Raw genomic sequence first — 19,500 nt, 5'->3', positions numbered from 1 at the left:
CCCCTGACCTCTGAGTGTGTTCTGGGTGGCTTAGCACGAGGGCATCTCTCAGAATGGCCCTGTGGGCTGCTTGGCACTGTTCGTCCTCTGCAGTAGATGTGTGCTGGATGCCAACTTTATTTCAGGGCTTTCAGTTTGATGAAACTCAGTGTCCTCACTAGAACTGCCCTTTGTACCTGGTGTATTGCTGCTTCTGTGACATCCTCCAGGAGCTGTATTCCGGAAGACCCAGAGCTTTTATCCTCTTAAAAGAAATTTATGAGAGGAATTTGGAGTGTTCTGCTTCATCTGGAATATAGAGGTTTTTTTCTTACTTCAATTTCTGCAGTTACACTGGTCATAAGGTCTTAATGCAGTCTGAACAACTTTGTAAACTTGCTTGACTTGGGTTTCACTTAATTGATTTATTCAGCTGTGTATACTTAACAGGCACTTATTTTCCAACTCAGAGTGGCACATGACTCACTCTTCTTTTAGAAGTGTGGTCTATGTTCTATTACTGTGATAACAGACATCATAATACAAGTTCTGTCATGTTAAAATTAACAACAAAATCGTATCTATATTGTACTCTTCTTTCTGAAATCTGGAAGATTGGGGCAAATTTCTTGTAATGGCCTTTGAAACATACTGAATTAGTAGCAATATCTTCTAATTCAGTGCAGTTTCTTAGAAATGTTTTTGTAGTTCATTGTTTGTTGGGATTTTTCCCCTTTGAAACAGATATTTTCAGGTTGATACAGTCAGAAATTTCTTCTCAGAGGAGTGAAAAAATAAACCTAACAACAAAAAAAAAACAACCAATGACACAACCCACCACCAACAAACAAGCACTTTATAGTTTGCCCACTGTGTGGCTTATTCCATTCCAATGACTTTTCTGAAAAAGAATCCTTAGCGAAAAGCTGTGGAGTTGTTTCTTGCGTATGTCCTTAGCTACTAATGTGACTTTATTAATGGTGTGACCTATATTTAGGTGCTAGGACACTTAATCATTGTGTGGCTTCCTCTTGGTTCTGTATTGAAAACTTTGGATGGCATTCTTTGCGCGGTTAATTTTGTAAAAGATAAATCAGTGTTATTTAAATAAAACGCCTCTGACTTGCCTGGAAAACACATTAAGAAGAAATGATAAATGATTTTGCAGTAGTTTCAGGATAATTCAGTTCTTTAGCCTATACAGTACTTATTAATTTAGTATGGAAATTTTGGGGGGCTTCCCCCTTCATTCTTTTCTTTGCTCTATATGCTTGGCATCCCTTTTTAAATGAAAAAGTGATTTCTTAAGGTTTTTCTTTTTTATTTCAGGTAATGAACCAGTAATCTGTATTTAATGAAATGTTTTGAAAATTACAAGGACGTATAGTCATTGTGGTTATTTTGATCTGCATTAGAAAACCCACAGAATTCAGTTTCAGTACCCATTTAGTATTTGTGTTTTTACATCTACCTTTTCTTTTCTCTCATGAAAAAATTCCATCCCAGCCCAAACCAGCGCAGAGAGAAACATCTCATTCTTGAGTGTGAGCAGGAGTTATTTTGAGAACAATGAGGACAAAACTGAGCTATTAGGAGGAGGAATTTGGTAAGGTTGAAAGAATTTCAGTTTTGTCGCGTTAGAAGACAGCCACTTTAAATCACCCGTACACTTTGTGCGTATAGGAGACCTGGTGGCTGATTCTGTAATGAATGCGTCAGGAGAATTTAATTGGAGCGGCCTGGTCTTCTACATCTGGTGTTTCTGTCTGATGACAGCATGGCATTGTAGTACTGCCGGTGCAGAACTGGTAATTGCTGCCATCAGAGAGAGGAACCTATACGGCAGCGCATTTCTTACCAGTGGGCTGCCAGGGAATAGGGGGACCAGGAAGAGCGCTGGAAGAGCTCAAGGCCCTTTCCTCCCATAAAAATGCTGCTGAACTCAAACTTTAGATCAGTTGTTCAATGGAATGGCTGCTAAGTGCTTCTAACGTGTTTCCTTAAAGGTAATATATTATATTTTTCTTGAGGAGGAGCTCCCTTTGCTCAAGATTTTGTCTGAATGTGGTCAACATTTTCTTTTTGTACGTGTGGTAAAGGAGCATGGTTTTCTTACACTCAATGCTTTTTGCTTTTTTCTTCTAAACATGAGCTTCAAACGCAAACATAGGAGTAGAGTCACAAAGTGAGTCCTAACAAGTAGCACTTGAGAAATAGTAGCTTTTCTGGGTAATTATAAAAAGATGGAAAAAGTGATGCCAGTAGTATTATTTTATAGCCTGGGGATTTGAAGTCCATGGCGGATCATCAAAGATATTATGGAGCTGAATAGGGAGGAACGTGATAAATGAGTGTAGAATACTACTGGAGAATGGTGTGCTGAGAAGGGAAAAAGGAAAGGTGAAAATAAAAGAACCAGCTTTGAATGAGTCCACTTACAAATATTGTGCTAGATTAGAAAGCATTAACTTCTTCCAAAGAAGCGTATTCTGAGATTTTTATGTTAAATATATTTATTGCCCCTCCCTCCCCATCTCTCCTTGCCTAAATGTTGGATGTTTCCATTTGAAGTGAATGCTTAAATGCTGGACACCTTGTGCCAGATGAAACAGCACAGACTTCAGATGTAGCAGCTTCTGTTGAGCATTACCACCTGAACACAGGTCTTTCCAATTCAGAGCTGCTACAGATAAGGTGAAAAGTGCCTAGCACGTGTAAGGAGAGGTAATGAAGCGTGTAAGAAGTTGTTACACCCAAAACATACATATTTGTTAGATTTCTTCCCCACTGAAAAGAATCTTTAAGTGGAAGCAAAATTCTTTCCTATCCTTCTGTTACGACTCATACGATCTGCTTTTGTGTTCATTACTCTTATAATCACTCTGCTTATTTGTCACCGTGGCCTTAGAAGCATTCTGTGAAGGACCCACTCTTTTCAAGTTAGCCATAGCTATAAGAGAAGCTTGTAAATCTTGCATTTTTAACTCAGAATTGAATTCTATTCATATTCAGGATGAACTGAACTAATATTTTGATCTGTTCTTGCATACAAAAGGAAGAACAAGAGAAAACAGTCAATCATAATTGGTATTCTGGTTTCTAACCCCAGTTTTCTTTTAGGAAGCTAACCAAATCTTTAATAGTTTGGAGTGGATTCTACATCTTTTCCAGTTTAGCACTTGCTATGGGATGGTAACTGTGATCAGGTTCTTCCTGTTTATGTTCACCAGCCTTCTGCCTTAAAGTCATAGAATTGTTTGAGTTGGAAGGGACCCTTGAGTTGGAAGGCCACCTAGTCCAACCCCCCTGCAATGAAGGGGGTTCAGCTCAGTCAGGGTACTCAGAGTCCTGTACACCCTGACCTTGAGTGTCTCCAGGGACGGGGACATCCACCACCTCTCTGGGCAACCTGTGCCAGGGCCTCAAAACCCTTGTTGTAAAAACAAAAACAAACAAACAACAACAACAACAAATAAAAACAAACAAAAAAAATTTCTTCTATCCAATCTAAATCTTTCGTCCTGTAAGTGAAACCATTTCCCCATGTCCTATCACAACGGATCCTGCTAAAGAGTCTGTCCCCTTCTTTCTTACAGCTCCCCTTTAGATACTGAAAGGCAGCTCGTAGCTCTCCCAGGAGCCATCTCTTCTCCAGGCTAACAGCCCCAGCTCTCTCAGCCTGTTCTTAGAAGGATGGTGTTCCATCCCTTGGATTATTTTTGTGGCCCTCCTCTGGACATGCTCCAACAGATCGATGTCTCTCCTGTACTGGGTACTCCACATCTGGATGCAGAGCTCCAGATGAGGTCTTACCAGTGCAGAGAAGGGCAGGAACACCTCCCTCAACTTGCTGGCCATGCTGCTTTTGATGCAGCCCAGGATATGGTTGGACTTGAAGATCTATTGAGGTCCCTTCCAACCCCTACAATTCTGTGATTCTGTGACCCAGGTGCAAGATCTTGCACTTGGCTTTGTTGAACCTCATGAGGTTCACCTCAGCCCACTGCTTCAGCCTGTCTAGGTCTCTCTGGATGGCATCCTGTCCCTCAGGTATGTTGACTGCACCACACAGCTTGGTGTCATCAGCAAACTTGCTGAGGGTGCACTCAACCCCACTGTCAATGTTATCAATGAAGATGTTAAAGAGCACTGCTTCCAGTACCGACCCCTGAGGGACACCACTTGTCACTGATCTCCTGGTCATAGGGCCATTGACCACCAGTCTCTGGATACAATCTCACAAGCAGTTCCTCATCCATTGAAAAGTCCACCCATCAAATCCTTATCTTTCCAGCTTGGAGAGAAGGATCTTATGGGGGACCGTGTCAAAGGCCGTAGAGGTCAAGTGTTTGCCTTTCTGGCCAGTAATGAGAGGATGATTTCCATTAATGTGTAGCTCATCTGGATGAATTCATAGTTTTCAGTGTATCAACAACAGTTTGATGCTACCACCAGTGAAGTCAAGTTCTTACAGTGGTAGCAGTGTCAATAAAAACTCGCTGGAGCTGAACTTTAAAACCTCTGAGCTGGTACAAGCAACTTTTGGCATTTTGCTTTTACATAATTTGTTCCAACTTTGACAGTCTTCTTAATTTTGCATTTATTTTTACCAGCTGTTCTTTTCCATGCAGAGGAGGAGAGATTGAAACTTAAAGCATTAAAAATATCTCGCTTGCTTAATTACAGGATCTTGTTGCTTTTAATCTCTTCTTCAGCTTTTTTTTCTTTTAAGCTGAATTTGTTCTTTATAATCTGTGGTAGATATATTATAGTACTCCTGACACATTATTCTGTATGAATAACTCCACAAAAGTTTTTCTTCTCTGAATTTTCTGGAGTGTGTACCTCGTATATTCTGATGTAACACTTGATAAGATACTTATAACTTTGTTTTTCCTGAAAAATCCTAAGAAATAGAACTGTACATTTACTCGGGAGGAGAGGGAAGACCTGGTGTAGCAGCAATGCACTGTGACTAATAGAAGCAGGTAGTGCTTCCTTTTGCGTGTGCACCCATTCTGACAGAAGACATGCCAGGGTCTGGATGAATGCATGACCGTCAGAGGCAGGTACTTGCCTGCTGTGAGTTGTTCTGCACTTGTTTATCTGACCCCTTGTTTTGCTGGTGAACAGATGAAAGCGTACCTAACCCTCCAGAGATTCTTGCTTGTATCTTCTTAGTGGGTGAAAATAGTAAAGAAAAAGATGAAGTTTACTCCTTGTTTTAGGAGAGCAAGAGCGGCATTTGCTTGTTGGCAAAAAGCTTCCATAAAAGCTCATGGATGGCTTTGAAGTCTGTTAGAGGTGTGTAACTGACTTCAGCTGAGTGAAAATTACGGTTTTCGACCTAGATGCAGGATATTAAGACTACTTTAGGATCTAACCATGTATTTCTTGAAAAGAATTTTATTTCTTGTCAATTTTATGAAGATAAATGTTTGCCTCAAGTGTTTTTATAACTCTCAGTAAAGATCGAGCTGTTTGAAATGCATTTTTTCCTTCTAATTATTGATGATTATGAAATAAAGAGTAGCACTTCTTAGAATTGAGGCTCTGAGATGAATGGTTAAATTGAGTACTTTGGGGTGATTCTTTAGCAGTCATGAAGAGAAAATGTACTGAAGAAGTAGTACGTTTTTTTCCTGTCACTTTAATTTAGATCTGTGTGACATAAAATTAGCTTGTGCTCGTTCATTTCAGAGTGTTTGTCTTTGCTGACTTGGCTCTGGGTTTTGCAGAATACTGTGGTAGTACTGAGACAACCTCTCCCTAAGATGCTCTTTTGGTTCAGTGTGGGTGCTACAGTTATTTTTGGTCTTTCAAGAGCTTTAGGTGGCAAACATCTCCAGCAAGTCAATGTATGTAAGCCTTGTCTCAGAGCAGCTGGAGTTCCTTCTCTGAGAGAAAATGGGCTGAGTATGGCAGGTGGCCTCTGGCCTTTGGTCAGGCTGTAGAACAAACCTGGGACCAGATGGGGCCAGCCAGTCTGGATCTACTGCTGCCATGGGGGAGGAAGGTAGGAGAGATGGTGCTCACTTGAGGTGGAATAGAGCTGTGGCACGAAGTGTTAGAGTGTGAATTTGCACTGCTGCTGTGTCTCGTCTTTTCATTAGCTGTCCTGCTCACTCAGGATGAGGCTTTCATCGGGTGCTCCCAGCAGAGGCGTGTACAGGGGTGCCTCCAGAGCTGCACACTTTTCTTTTGGGAGTTCCACTCTATGTGCGTTTCTGTCATCTTTGCTTTCTGTCATGATGTGTGATTTGAGAAACCAGTTTGTGTGTTTCTCTGGGACAGTCCAAGTGCATCACCAATGGCATATGTGCATTGATAAGTGAGTTGGCAAGCTCTTACCTTTAGGGGCCTGCATGGCAGTACTGCCTCAGGTGACCTGAAGCCAGGAGCGCTTATAACAAGCAGCCTACTTCCTGGGGGCCGTGCTCCTCCCTGTGGGGAAACTGACTGGGAAGAAATTATTGGGAGAGTGGGGGTTGTGCAGTGCTGAGCTTGGGAACGAAAGGCTGGATGGTGCTGGCACATCTAACCTCTATTCCAAAGGAAAAAAAAAAACAAACTAGCATCCCTACTGAAGATGCATGCAGAAATCTTTTGAAAAGGAAAGTAAATAATGTGGATTGCAAGCTGTAGGCTTGTGTAGCTTTATGTAGTTGATGATCATTTCAGAAATTATGAATGAGGGAAGAGGAACCTGCATCTGAAGAGGAAATGCTCTTTTTTAGAATGTGCAAGTGAAGAAAAATGGAAGTGGTAAATCAAACACTGAAATAATCCATTAAGGACTGGGTAACTTTTTAAAAAACCAAACAGCTGTCTCTTTTGATCTAGAAGTCACTATTTTCAAAGGTTGTTCCCAAAATACTAGGGCTTGGCTAACTCTGGGTATCTTCATTATTTCAAAAGTAACTTCAAAACCATCTCCCTGTGACTTGCTGAGGTTAGCACTGTTGATTTCCCTCTGCTCTTGAGCTGTCCTTCCTTTATTATAGTTGACTTAGTGCAGGGCTTCTGGCCAGCACCCATAGCTTATGCTAAAATAACAATGAGACATCCTGTTTGGGTGAGCCAAACCCAGTGTCATTAGTTCATGCTTGCCCATTACACCTAAGTTAATTGAATTTGCCTCTATTGTGCCATCACATGAGTACTCATGTTCTCAGATCAGTGAATTGTGGAAATCTCGTATTCCCTTTTCACGGTGAAACTATGTTAGCTTTTTCCCCTATTTTAGAGCATAGGATGTATGCCTTAATATTAGAGAGAGGGAAAGTAGTTTGAATTATTAAAACCAAGCCTAGAAGTTGTGTTAGCATTCTAAGATTATACGGGAGAAGCGATTGGAGTCTAACATGAAGGCAGCGAAAACTTTCTTTTCCCAGTATATATTTTCTTGATTTGACAGATTACTTCCATGTTTGAAAAACGTGGGGAAAGAAACCTTTGAAAAAGTTTTTTGCTTATTACATCTCTGCTAAATAAGCTGATAAAAGAAACGGCTGTCTAAGACCGATTGCCAGTCAGTCTAACAAATTTCCTTTTTTACTTTGTAAACAATTGTAGGAAATAATTGCAGAATGCTTACTGTTTGGTGTCCTTTGTGCGTTAGCCTTTTTGCTTTTACCGAGGGCGAAAGATAAAGTGACTAAATACAACTTGTTTTTATACATAGCTGTCAACATAACTTGAAGTGAGAACATCCATAATTAAAGGTGTATTGTTGCTCACTGAAGTAGTTCCTGTCAATGTTTTGTTTGCTTCTGCCTTGTAGAAATGCATGTTATGTGCATTAGTTATTAATAGACATGGTGTAGGGTTACCAAGGCAGCTGTTCTCAGGTGTACATTCAATCCATCTACGTGCCGCTAAGTTGTGTTGAGTGCGAAAAGCGGAAGTACATTGTCTTCTACCATTATGTTGCACAATACTAGTGTGGTATGTATATAAACAGCTGCGGTTTTTTATTTTCACTGAAGTAAAACAAGTTGCTAATTATGTTATTTCCTCTTTTTTTTCCCCCTCAGGAAGCTACTGACTGCCTAGAAATTCAGAAAGGACGTAAGAAGTCCAGTTGATCAAGGTGGAAACTTTTTTCCGAGAGCCTTTCCACAACTGCCTTTCGCAGGCTCTTTGGACGCTCCCTGTTGTGCCATGTTTTGTGGCTTTCACTGTAGGAAGAATTTGTCTTGATGAAGATTCCTAACATTGGTAATGTGATGAATAAATTTGAGATCCTTGGGGTTGTAGGTGAAGGTAAGTAGTATCTTTCATTTAGTTCTATATATTTATTAGATTTTACTTGGTCTTCTTGATGATAAGATGTTTTCATTTACAAAATACTGCTTCTAACACATCTTGTTGAGAGTAAGCTCGTGTTCCTTAACTCCTTCCAACTGCAATCCTTCATGAAAGGAAAAGTTTGGGAAATGGCAGCAGGGCTGGAGAGGGAGGTAAGAAAAGGATGTGGGCCAGTTTTGTTTAAGTTGACTGTATTAATCTCTTAAATAATACAGGTGGATGCAAACTGTCAAACTTCTGTTACATATAAATTGTTTTTAAATATAGTATTAAAACCCATTTACTTTGAAGCCTTAATTTTCATTGGGCAAAAATTTAGTAAGGTGCCTGTATGTGCAAGTTTAGGATAATACTGGGAGCAATATTCTGCAGCCTGGAGATAACAGAGCACTCATCTTGCTGCTTTTTTTCTGATTTGTTTCAGGAGCCTATGGTGTTGTACTTAAATGCAGACACAAGGTGAGTAAATTGCTTTAAGCCAGATATGTTGGTTTTTGGGTAATACAGTGACTTTTCTTGAGAACTTAAATGTTGTTATGTATTAGATATGTTGTAATTGAGCAGGGCTTTTCCTCCCAGTCAGTTATTTGGGCTTAATAGTAACACTGTCAAAGGAAGCAGCTACATCTACTGACAAAACCCAAGGGTTTTTGTAGTGTTTAATATTTGTCTGATGTGAATTATTACTAATTTTTCACTAATCTCAACTGAGAAAACCTTTTCTGAAAATAAACAAGCTACTTTGGAGTGCAGTTTACTCTCCGTCAGTCTCGATTTGAATATCAAATTAATTGTCCAATACTGCTGTATAAATATTTATCTATCTTGGGGAGGAAAAAGAATCCTCATGGAATTTCCACTATTGATGGTGGACAAATAAAATACACTAAGAAAGCACTGATTTATGCTTATTGTTTTCAATCTGTAAGAGGAAGAAGTTACACTCCTTGCCCTGAAAACCCTCTGAAAAACAAATGAACCTTTTTTTAAACGAAGAGGAGGTCTGCTCTGTAAGGTGGTTATGTCTGTACTTTCTGCTCATCAGCATGGACCTAGTTTGCTGTTTTTGGAGCTGTAATGTAGTCACTATAAAGTATCTTCAGGAAAGTAAAGCATTTCAGCATCATATAATATAGTGACTCAAGAATACATAAAAGTTATTTTTATCTAGTTCATGCCTTGTTCTAGAAAATACTAATGCTCTGAGGAGGACCTATATTCCTATTGTGGCTTTTAGCACATACAGAGAAGTCTTTTTGCACAGGACATGTAGCTATATTTGGAATGACTTATGTTGTTATACTGAGAATTTGGAGCTGGCGTTTTGCTGTATAACAAGGTTTACCTACGTTTTTTGGAGGTAATTGTAGCTTTTTTTTTTAACATGAATATCTGAAATGTACAGAATACCACATGGTAAGATAGTCATCTCTTACCCTCAGTAAAACCAGAGTAGATCTCTTGTTACTTTCTTTCCTACTGGTATATTAATGGTGGTTATCAAAAATAATACAAATACCCGATTAAACCGGGTGATAAACGTTGTTCTGACTTTTGGATGTGATACAGGTGATTTGAAAACAAGTATGAAAAATGGCAGTACAATACTTCAAATTATTTCAGCAGAAGAACCTCTGGTTTAGTTCCTTGCACGCATTCTAACTTGTCACACGACCTGTGGAGGTACACGTGAATGTTTTGGCAAATGAAAAGGGCAGTGAAGGTGAGGGCTAGTGAGAAAAGAGGGACAGAATAGAGGTAGATAAGACTGATTAAAAAAAAAAAAAAAAACATTAAATAGTGTATTTTCTTTTTGCAAACCTTATGACAGCCTTAGATCAGGACATATTGTTTCAACAACTAAGAGACAAGTAAAACTATAGAACGCATCCTCTTGGAGATACTGTACATGTGCATAATAACAAAGCTAGTTAGTACTTCCCTAGGTTATTATTTTCTGTCCTGGATTTCATGTTGCTTGTTATCTCATACTCTTGCAGTATTTTAAGCACTGGCCAGAGACATGCAGGTTCCCATTAGAAAGGGGAAAAAATATAGAACCTGGAAATATCCTATGTCAGGATGAAGCATTGTCTGCCTTGGGTGTGACAAGATCCCTTTCAAGAATGGCTTTGATAAAATTTATATTTGGGGGGTTGTTAGAGTAATAATGCTGAATGTGTATTGTAAAAGATGCGGGCAGTGACGATGCAATTTACACTAGGCAGCCCCCTTCTTTATGGAAGGTGGACACAAGAAGCTTCTGGGGTTTCCTGCAATGATGGAGTTCCGGCTCTACGTGCCACTGGCAGTATTTTACTCTGAAAGAGTTTGGTGCTCTAAGAGTGTAGTGTCATAGCAGGCTTATCTGTTGTCTGAGTTCCTGCAAGAATACCTTGCAGTGTACCAAATGACCTGAGAGGAATGGCTTTCCTTCAGCAGTGGGAGGTGTTTTTTTCCTACAACCAGTGAAAGGACACTGAATTTCTTTAAAGGGTCTAATTTTTCAGTTAATTATTGCAGGAAAAAATAAATGGCGCAACTTCAAGTTTAATCAAGACAACAACATTGAGGCTCCAAAAAAGACTGGTAGTTATTGAAGTTTCTAGCAAGTGGGTTTGCTAAGACCCTGGGATATCCAATATTTGGAGATTTAAAAAAAAAAAGTGTATTGCTATTTTAAGCTTACTGATTTGATTTTTGCTTATTTAAATCAAGCTCCCCTCCTAGTTCCTAAGATGACTCTAGGGGCTATCAGTTTTACTAAGAAGGAATAACTATGTGAAAACTAAATGTAGATATGCATCTCTTTCCACTGAGCTACCTCTGGCTGCTTGTCAGCTTAACTTTTTCCTTTTGTATCTTGGTAGAAAGTACTGGGAGAGACCTGTCCTCAGCTATTTTGAAAAATGTCACAGACACAAGTCTGCATTCAGAAAAGTTCATTTCACATAAAGGAAGAAAAACATATTACAGGGTGGTATATGCAGTTACAGGAATAGAACTATATTAAAAAACCTTTAAGCATTGACTTTCATGCAGCCTTAGCAGAATTATCTGCAATTGAAAGGGTGTGCTTTTGTTTTCACTGTTTGGTGGCTGGCTGACTGTACCTAAGGGTACTGGTTTTTAGTAAATAATTCTTCCACGTGATCTGTCTGCATGGAGCGCAGTTGAACATTGAGTGCATTACGTAGCCTTTTTCAGCTCCACGAGGGAGGTCCACAAATGGTGTAAAAACTAGAGGATGTTGCAGTGTTTTAAGATGCTTGGTATATGCTAGGCCACCTTCGGTCCCGTTCACTCAGCATGCACTGCTTTCCTTTTTGCACAAGGCTAACAATTCTGTTTAACAATTTGAGTGCAAAAGCATTTATATTCATCTTTGCAAACAGTGGTAATGTGCAAGAACCAAATTCTCAGCTATTTTAAGTCAACTTATTTCCATCGTATTAGCGAGAAGGTAAAATTTGCATGAAAAGAGGAGTGGGTCCTTAATTGAAACAATTTTGTGACATATAATCCAGTAGTGCTTCAATAAATAGGTAGCTTTTTGTACCAGTGCATTTCAGCAGTGTTTCTATATGGATTTAAATTGGAGGGAATGTGCTAAGGAACAAATACCTTGTCATTATTGTATGATTTTTTTCCCTTTGCTAAGGGAATGTTATCAGGAAAACAAGAGTACCTCCTCTAGAATGACTGTTTATGTTATCATATAGCATATTTCTATTGCAGAGTCTTTATTGCTGCTTCTGTGTAAAGGTAACTTGTTTATCTGCTGTTTTTTTCAATGTGAAACTAATACAAACCTTAAGGATAAAGCAGAGATCTATCTGGTTTTCTGAGAATGTTCTGAGAAGCTTTTTTTTTTTTAATTAGAGGCCATTTCATGAGGAAATACACTGGTGTTGCTTTTGAAAACACTGGAAATACACTTTATTTTCACAAGAAATAGTAAAATAGTGAGCTGTCTAGGCTAATTTACTGGATCTTTTCTTTTCTGAGAAGCAAAGCAATTTTAGTAGTTCAGCAATGTCAGAGATCAAGGCTAAGGAGAAGAGTCCTGGTTCATGTTTAAGATGGTTTTATTTAATGGACAAATAATTGAAGAAATATTTGATTTACAACTGAAAAAATATTTACTTTACAACTTAGTCTTGCAGTGATGGGGTGTCCAAAGATGAGCATGCTGAGAAATGGAGATTAGGGGGGAAAAAAAATTGAGATGTTGGTGTGGAAAGTGGATGTGTAGATGCACTATGAGATACACTGTGTAGGGAGAAAAGTTGAAAACTGGAGCTGCAAGTGAGGAGGAGTTTGTAGAAATTAGGTTAATACATCATTGGACAACTGAAAAGAGTGGAAACAGAATCTAGATATATGAGGTGGGAACACTGGTCTTCATTAGTGAGAGGACTTGCCAGGGGGTCAGACTGGAGAAGAAAGATTAAAGATCCTAGGTAGTCAAATCATAGCTATTTTATTAATACGGTGTGTCTGGTTTGAAAGTATTGATTCTAAATTCTGCTTTACGTCCCATCTGCGGAACGTGCATACTGTTTGTTTCATCTAACCAAGGTTTTATCAATATTCACTTGAGTGCTTGAGGAGTAGCCAGAAGCAGTTATGTCAGAAAGATCTAAATGAGGAATAGATTGCATCCTAAGAAATGAACGTGAAACACCGAAGTACCTAAAACAACTGATTATTATATAAATAAGAAACTATGGTAGCTGATGGTCTTCCACTTTTAGACCTGCTGCTATACAGAGCTTACAGAAATGGGAGGGGGGGCGGGGAGAGGGAACATTGAAAATATGTAAAGGGGAAGTTGCATTTCCCCCTCGTGCATTTGTATGTATCTTTTAGATAATGTGAATTCACTAAAAGCATGGTGGGATTTCATCAAGTCTCCCAGATTTGTTCGTACTCTTGCTCTGTGCTGTGTTACCAGAGTCTTTGGAGCCTGAGGGGATGTGGTTTAATGATTTAGAAATCTAATGCCAGTTCTCATATGTACAACATCTCCTGCCTGATCAGATGTTTTCCTGATCCTTTGTTATAAAGCATATCTGGTTTTGGTTGTTCTTTAGTGTGTTTGAGATATTTTTTAGACTTTTTTCTTAAAGATAAACATCATTGAATTTCCTTATTTAAAAACAAAAGAAACCTTAGTTTATAGATTAATTTGGCTACTTCAGTGCAGTGAAGAATAATGAATAACCTTCTCAGTAGGTTTAATACCTGAGAGCATTTTCTTCTTAACCTGATATTGAATTTTGTCCTTTTTGAGCCCTCACTAATACTCCTGTATTTTCTTCAGTTAAATTTTGTGTGTCTGAATATCTGAAAGAAATATTTACTGATTTTTTTTAAGAAAGGTGCAGTATACTCATTAGGTCATATTAACATGGCTGTTATGGTTTGTTTTCTTTTTTTGACCACTAGATTTCACTTGTACCTCAACCTTTTCCATGTCTTTTATCACTACTGAACAGCAGAGTCACAGTTTCCTTGGTTTTCTCTTTTGCTGTGGCATGCCTATAAAAACCCTTTACTTTGCCTTTTACATGTACAGATTTTCAAGTGATACGAGCTTTGGCTTTCAAAATACAACCCATGCATGGTGAAGCAAAGTTTCCTTGTTTTTCTTCAGGTAGCCACTTTCTGCTTCCACGTTCTGTGCACTGCTTCTTTGTGTTTGAGCACAGTCAGGAATTAATTTCCAGCTTACCAGTGCTGCCTGCCGAGTTAAACCACACCACCAACTCAGACAATATTCCCAGCATTTTGCATGGAAGTGGGCTGGTTCTGTACTTTAAGAAAGCCTTCCTTGCAGAACAGCTAGCTCTCCTAGATTCCTTACCCTTTAATGCTGTCTCTAAGCAGATCCTTGAATAAGGGTAAATGTGTTCTTTTGAAGGTCCAGGATTGTAATTCTACTGTTTGTCTTGTTTAGTTCTTCCAGCATCTCAGACCATGGGGTTTTGCATCAAGGGGTTTTGTATCAAGAGATGTTGATCCATTATAACCTCAGTGAGAAAGGCAAGCTGTATAAATACTGCCACATTTAATTAGCCTCTGATCAGGGTGCAGCATGCTGTGCCCACAGAAGGGGTTACGCTGTTGTCATAACTTGAGCTACTATAGGATTTTCTTAGAAGAAAACAACTGTTAATTTCTACTGTCAAACAGAACAGATATTTGCGTGAGAGCTTCTTGCTGTGCTTTTCGATGAAGTCAAAGCCTGCAAATTTGGTAATCAGTAGCACAGAGTCGGAGCTGCCTGCAGGCTCCTTTGGTACAGTGATCTGGCTGAGTGTATCCTTCAACCATGGGATTTATGCAGAAAAACAGAGACCTTAAGATTGAGCTGCACCTGCAACACAGCTCAGCACAGGCCTGGACCTACTCAGGTTAAGTGTGACATAGATCCCCAAATCCCTCAATGTACGGTGGTCTTTGGGACAGATGACTACATGTCACTGTCTCTCAAGCTGTCATCAGCCTTCACGTTCATACTGGCTCATTGAGCAATTGTCAAGAAATTGTTTTCTGCATCTTCCAGAAATCTCCTGGTAGTCATGCTATTTTGCCTTTTCAGTGGACACTTGAGTGCTTAGTCTTCTGTGAAAACTAGAGTTTTTTGTAAGGCTTCCTTTAAAAAAGTTTTATCTGTTTTGCTTTGAGCAGGCATTTTGAAGCAGATGTCCACCCTAATGGCACTGGTGCTGTCCTCTAGCCCTCAGGCAAAAACTTTAGGCTTTCTTGTAATCCATTTCAAAGCAAATGTCTGTGCCTTCAAGCCTCTCCTTTGCAAGAACCTCCTTGCTTTTTTAGCTTGTCCATCCTGAAGATGTCTGCGTACCTGTTGATGGCACCATTCCAGTCATGCAGGCTATTTTACCACATAATGTGAAATCTTAATGAGTGATGTCACTAGGGTAGTCGTACTAGGATAACAGTTCAGATAGTGCAGTTGTAGAAACAGGAGTTGACAGGAGTTCCTCCTGCTTGTTTCCTTTGACATTTGTGTACAGGTACCTGAGATCTAGTCATTTTTCACAGAGAGTGCTTCCTGCTCATAGGGACACTGGGGTGAATCTGATGTTTATAATAAACCATCAAATTCTGAATTAGTTACTAGAATCCCTTCTCTAACTCGTGTGTCTGCTGATGTTATTAACATTCTTACTGTTCTCACTGGAAGTCTGCTGACTGTTCTTATGTTGATGAGTTTCCATTTTAGTGTCAGAATTAAAGGGTAAGTGTTCATGAAAGCTGGATTTGTCTTGAGTATGTTGAAGTTACTGGCTGTCTTGCTTTAGATCTGTCTTTCAAGGCACAGGTTTCAGCTACACAGCTAGAGAAAGTTCTAGTACTGACTGGTATTCTAACCCCGAAATATTATCTATGCTTATTTAGAAAGTTTCTGGTTCTTGGTGTTCTTATTTCACTATATTTTTTCATAATACTGTGATATTTCTAAATGTTGTACCCACGTTCAGAAAGTGTATCTAGACAGCAGATACCAAGTTCAGACCACTCCAATCCTTAGCTGTGGAAACGTTGCTTACAAGTCGAGAACAAAAAGCCATATGTATAATGGTGGGAAATGGGTCTTGTCAGACGAACCAGATTTCTTCCTTCAAAATATTGAGTTGAAGTAGAGTTGGGGGGGAGTTGCGTATGTGACAGTCTGCTTATGTGAGTGAGAACTGCACCAGATTCTAATCAAAGTTTCTGTGTAGTTCTGGTTTTTGAAGTTGTGTGGATTTGAGAACTGACTGATCAACAGACCTCAAAGCAACTCTTAAGGGGAGCTAAGGAGAGGTATTTTTTATCTGTTTTTGACATAGAAGGATACGAGGCAAAATATGGCCATTCAACATTGTAATTAATGATTTGAAGGTAAATATGAAATTACCGCTGTTAAAAATTGTGGAAGACACACTGAAGTGGTAACAAAAGATAGCCTTGCAGAGAATTTAGCATTACGTGGCTAACAATTATGAATCAATTCAAAGCATGTTTTAAATATTTCTTCACATATAATTGACTCTCAAAATTAAAATGTTTTTAGCAAACTCTGAATTAAGTCAGGAACGTTTTTGAACATGTTTTACTCTTTCATAGTAAAGCTGGAAGCAGACTAATGCATAGCATTTTATTTATTATCCTTATCTACACAAGAACTGTCATTTTGAATTGGATGAGTTCAGCTTGCTCAGCTTCTTAAAAAGTGACTTTGTTAGAGGTAAACAACAGATAATGAGGGGAAGAATATAAGAACAGGACAGACATGCTGTGATAACTCCCACAGTATTCACAGCCTCTAATTTGTACAGTGCTATTGGGAAGTCATTATTGGAATACTCTTAGCACAAATGATACCAGCAGTGTTATTTTCTTATTGCCTTATCCCATGCCTAAATCCCACCTATTGTTTAAGTCCTTTATTTGTCCATGCATATTGTTTAAAATATCGACTGTCATTTTGATATGGTGTATAAAGCATTTTGTCCTTATGCTTTTTTTTTACATGCCATCAATTTACAAACAGCTATCTTTCACCTACAAACAAGTAAAAAGAGCAGTGCCGAATCCTACTGATTTATGTGTGAGGTAGCAGCAGTAACAGTGAGCAAATGTGATACTTCGTTTCTGCCTCTATGAAATCCTCAAAAATTATGCTGATCTTTGTCTTTGATTTTACATGTCATTAAAAGGAACATTGCTAATTTTCACTGCTAATCAAACGTGTTTTGGTTCTGTAGCAAGCTGACTGGTTTCAATTGTGGTAAAGCACAAATCTCTGTACACTACATCGTTTCTTTCGGTAATGGGTAGTATGCATGTGGAGGATTATTGCACCTAATGTTGTTCCTTAGGCTAAAGCATAATCAGATGTTCTTTGTGTGGGAACTGCGTGGAACACACAGCAAACCTGAAAATATCAGCCTTCTGAAGTAAATGGTGTGTGCCAGTTGTAAATGTTTGTAGTAGCCAAACTTGAGATCTGTTGTTTCAAGTTCTGTGTGAGGAAAATAGAACTTATTAGACAAGCTGTAGTGCTGCAGATCTTATCAACTCTTTGCTTCAGCTTCAGTATTAGGTAATGAATAACCTTCTGAGCTCCTTATAGAATTCTGTTTTGAAATATTAGTCATATAGTGTTTATTTTCTGGACATCCATTCTCAGCTTCCATGGCATTCACTTGAGTATAGCAGCGGGAGGCAAGCTTGATAAGCGCTAATTAATTTCAGTTATCAATTTCCTATACTTGTAGATAAATGGTATACAGTACACTTTTTTAACTGTTTGCTGTGCAAGTTGGATGCTTATGTGGTAATGAAAATTGATGCATTGTGCTGTTGTCTATACCTCAACCTGAGCTTTTTCCATAGTCCTGTCAGTTCTCTGTGGCAGGGGAGAACAGTCAAATTAACAGTATACTGTAGATTTTAGATGTTGTTGATATGAATGAAGACCTGGTTCTTTTTTTTTTTTTTAACTAAGTGAAAGATTTATGTAGGTGCTGTCACTACTTCAAATATCAGATAGCTATCCAGAATGGAGGGCAGAAATCGCTGAGATCCCCTGGTTTGAAAAGATATCTAACTGTTGGGCATGGAAAAGAATGGAGAAGTGGCACCCATGGAATGTATGTATGCTAGCAGTGCAGCACGCTGCTTGTTGGTCAGCCTGGAGACAAGCTGTAGACATTCCAATGGGAAGGTGCTGCTTTCACACAGAATCATAGAATGGTTTGGGTTGGATGGCACCTTTAAGATCATCTAGTTCCAACCCCCCTGCTATAGGCAGGGACATCTCCCTCTAGACCAGGTTGCTCAAAGCCCCATCCATCCTGGCCTTGAATGCTTTCAGTGAGAGAGCATCCACAACCCCTCTGGGCAACCTGTTCCAGTGTGTCACCACTCTCACAGTAAAGAATTTCTTCCTCTGAGTCTTTAGAACAGCCCAGGCTGCTGTATGAAAGGTCCCTTGTGTGATACTCTGTTCCTTTACCTCCACCTTTATACTTGTTGTGTTATGAGCCCTGCTCAGATGTTGGGCAGTAGGCAGTATTCACAATTGGCATTCCCTCTTTTTCCTTCCAAAAGCCTAATTTAGACATGGGGAGGTGTGGGGGAAAGATAAGAGCTTCTGGAGAAGAGAAACTAACATGGTGTAGGAGGAGATATTAAGATTCTTTTTTTTTTCTTTTTTTATTCAGGAGCGTTGAATTCAAAGCAGTACAGTGAGAGTGTTATTAGCAGTGCCACAAATTGGGATGGCTTCAATGGGCTTGGACATGGTAACACTGGGTAGTGGCATTTGTAAAGTTCAAATATGAGTGCAGAGGAACTGGATGCTACTGAAGACTTTCAAAACAAGAAGGGAGAGGGGGAAGTAAATGTGATCATCCTCTAATTATGCAGGGAAGTGAAGGAGGAGTGGCATATAAACGAGAGTTAAAAATAGGAGGAGCAGTACACCTTACCTGGGGAAGGATATATGGGATGTGTTACTGGTGGCTCTTGACTTAAGTCAAAGCAGAGTGATTTGTTACAATGAAAAAGAGAAGAGATGAGTATTTTTTTTTAGTTGCAGTTCCAGCTTCTTTGTCACCTTTGTGGTTGTTGATTAACCTGACATCTGTGTTTTCTTCTGTTTTTTTTAAAAGAAGCTGCACATCTTTCTCATGGACTTGTGCATGATGTGCTGCATGAATTAATGCTGTGGGTGCTGTTTTTGAAGTGAAAGATTACTGCTGATGCCAGAGATGACAATTTTCCTTGGAAAATTGCCAATAAATAGACCAGCTCCTGGTAGAAGCTTTGTAGGAGCATACTCACATTTGGAAATGGATGATATAATTACACTTCGATTAGTACGGGAATTGTATTCAGACCTGCAGCAGTATGTTCTGTGTGTGCCCCTCATAGTTTTAATTGCAAACAGCTTGTAGCATTGTATCTCGTTTTAAAGCACTTGTAAGTGAAAACTTGATTTTAAGTACATGTGATGAACACACAAAGCAAAATTATCAATGCAAATTATTCTTTCTTGCAAAAAGCTGAAAATGTTGCACTGAAAACTGAAGAATCTGAAAAGTATTTCTTCAGAGCTACATACGAAATTGAAACTGGTGAGGATTTGAGACCTGATACAGGGTCTTGGATCATTAGGAAACTAGTGATGGG

At 39.1% G+C, this 19,500-nt stretch overlaps 1 protein-coding gene across 7 annotated transcripts in view; it reads left to right on the top strand.

Annotated features, from left to right (window-relative positions):
- The window catches only part of CDKL5 (cyclin dependent kinase like 5), a 128,993-nt gene that overhangs the window by 38,458 nt on the left and 71,035 nt on the right, over positions 1–19,500 (top strand). For all 7 annotated transcript variants that reach the window (XR_002442490.1, XM_021409451.1, XM_021409443.1 and 4 more), the window contains exons 2-3: positions 8,016–8,244; positions 8,714–8,748. Coding sequence is in view for 6 of the 7 variants with exons in the window: in XM_021409451.1 (XP_021265126.1) it covers positions 8,181–8,244; positions 8,714–8,748 (99 nt within the window). In the remaining variant the exon portion in view is untranslated. The remainder of the gene's footprint in view (positions 1–8,015; positions 8,245–8,713; positions 8,749–19,500) is intronic.

The sequence above is a fragment of the Numida meleagris genome, chromosome 1, assembly GCF_002078875.1.
Source record: "Numida meleagris isolate 19003 breed g44 Domestic line chromosome 1, NumMel1.0, whole genome shotgun sequence".
NCBI lineage: Eukaryota > Metazoa > Chordata > Aves > Galliformes > Numididae > Numida > Numida meleagris.
Note: the sequence above shows the minus strand (reverse complement) of the source record. Positions and strands in the feature narration are given on the sequence as shown.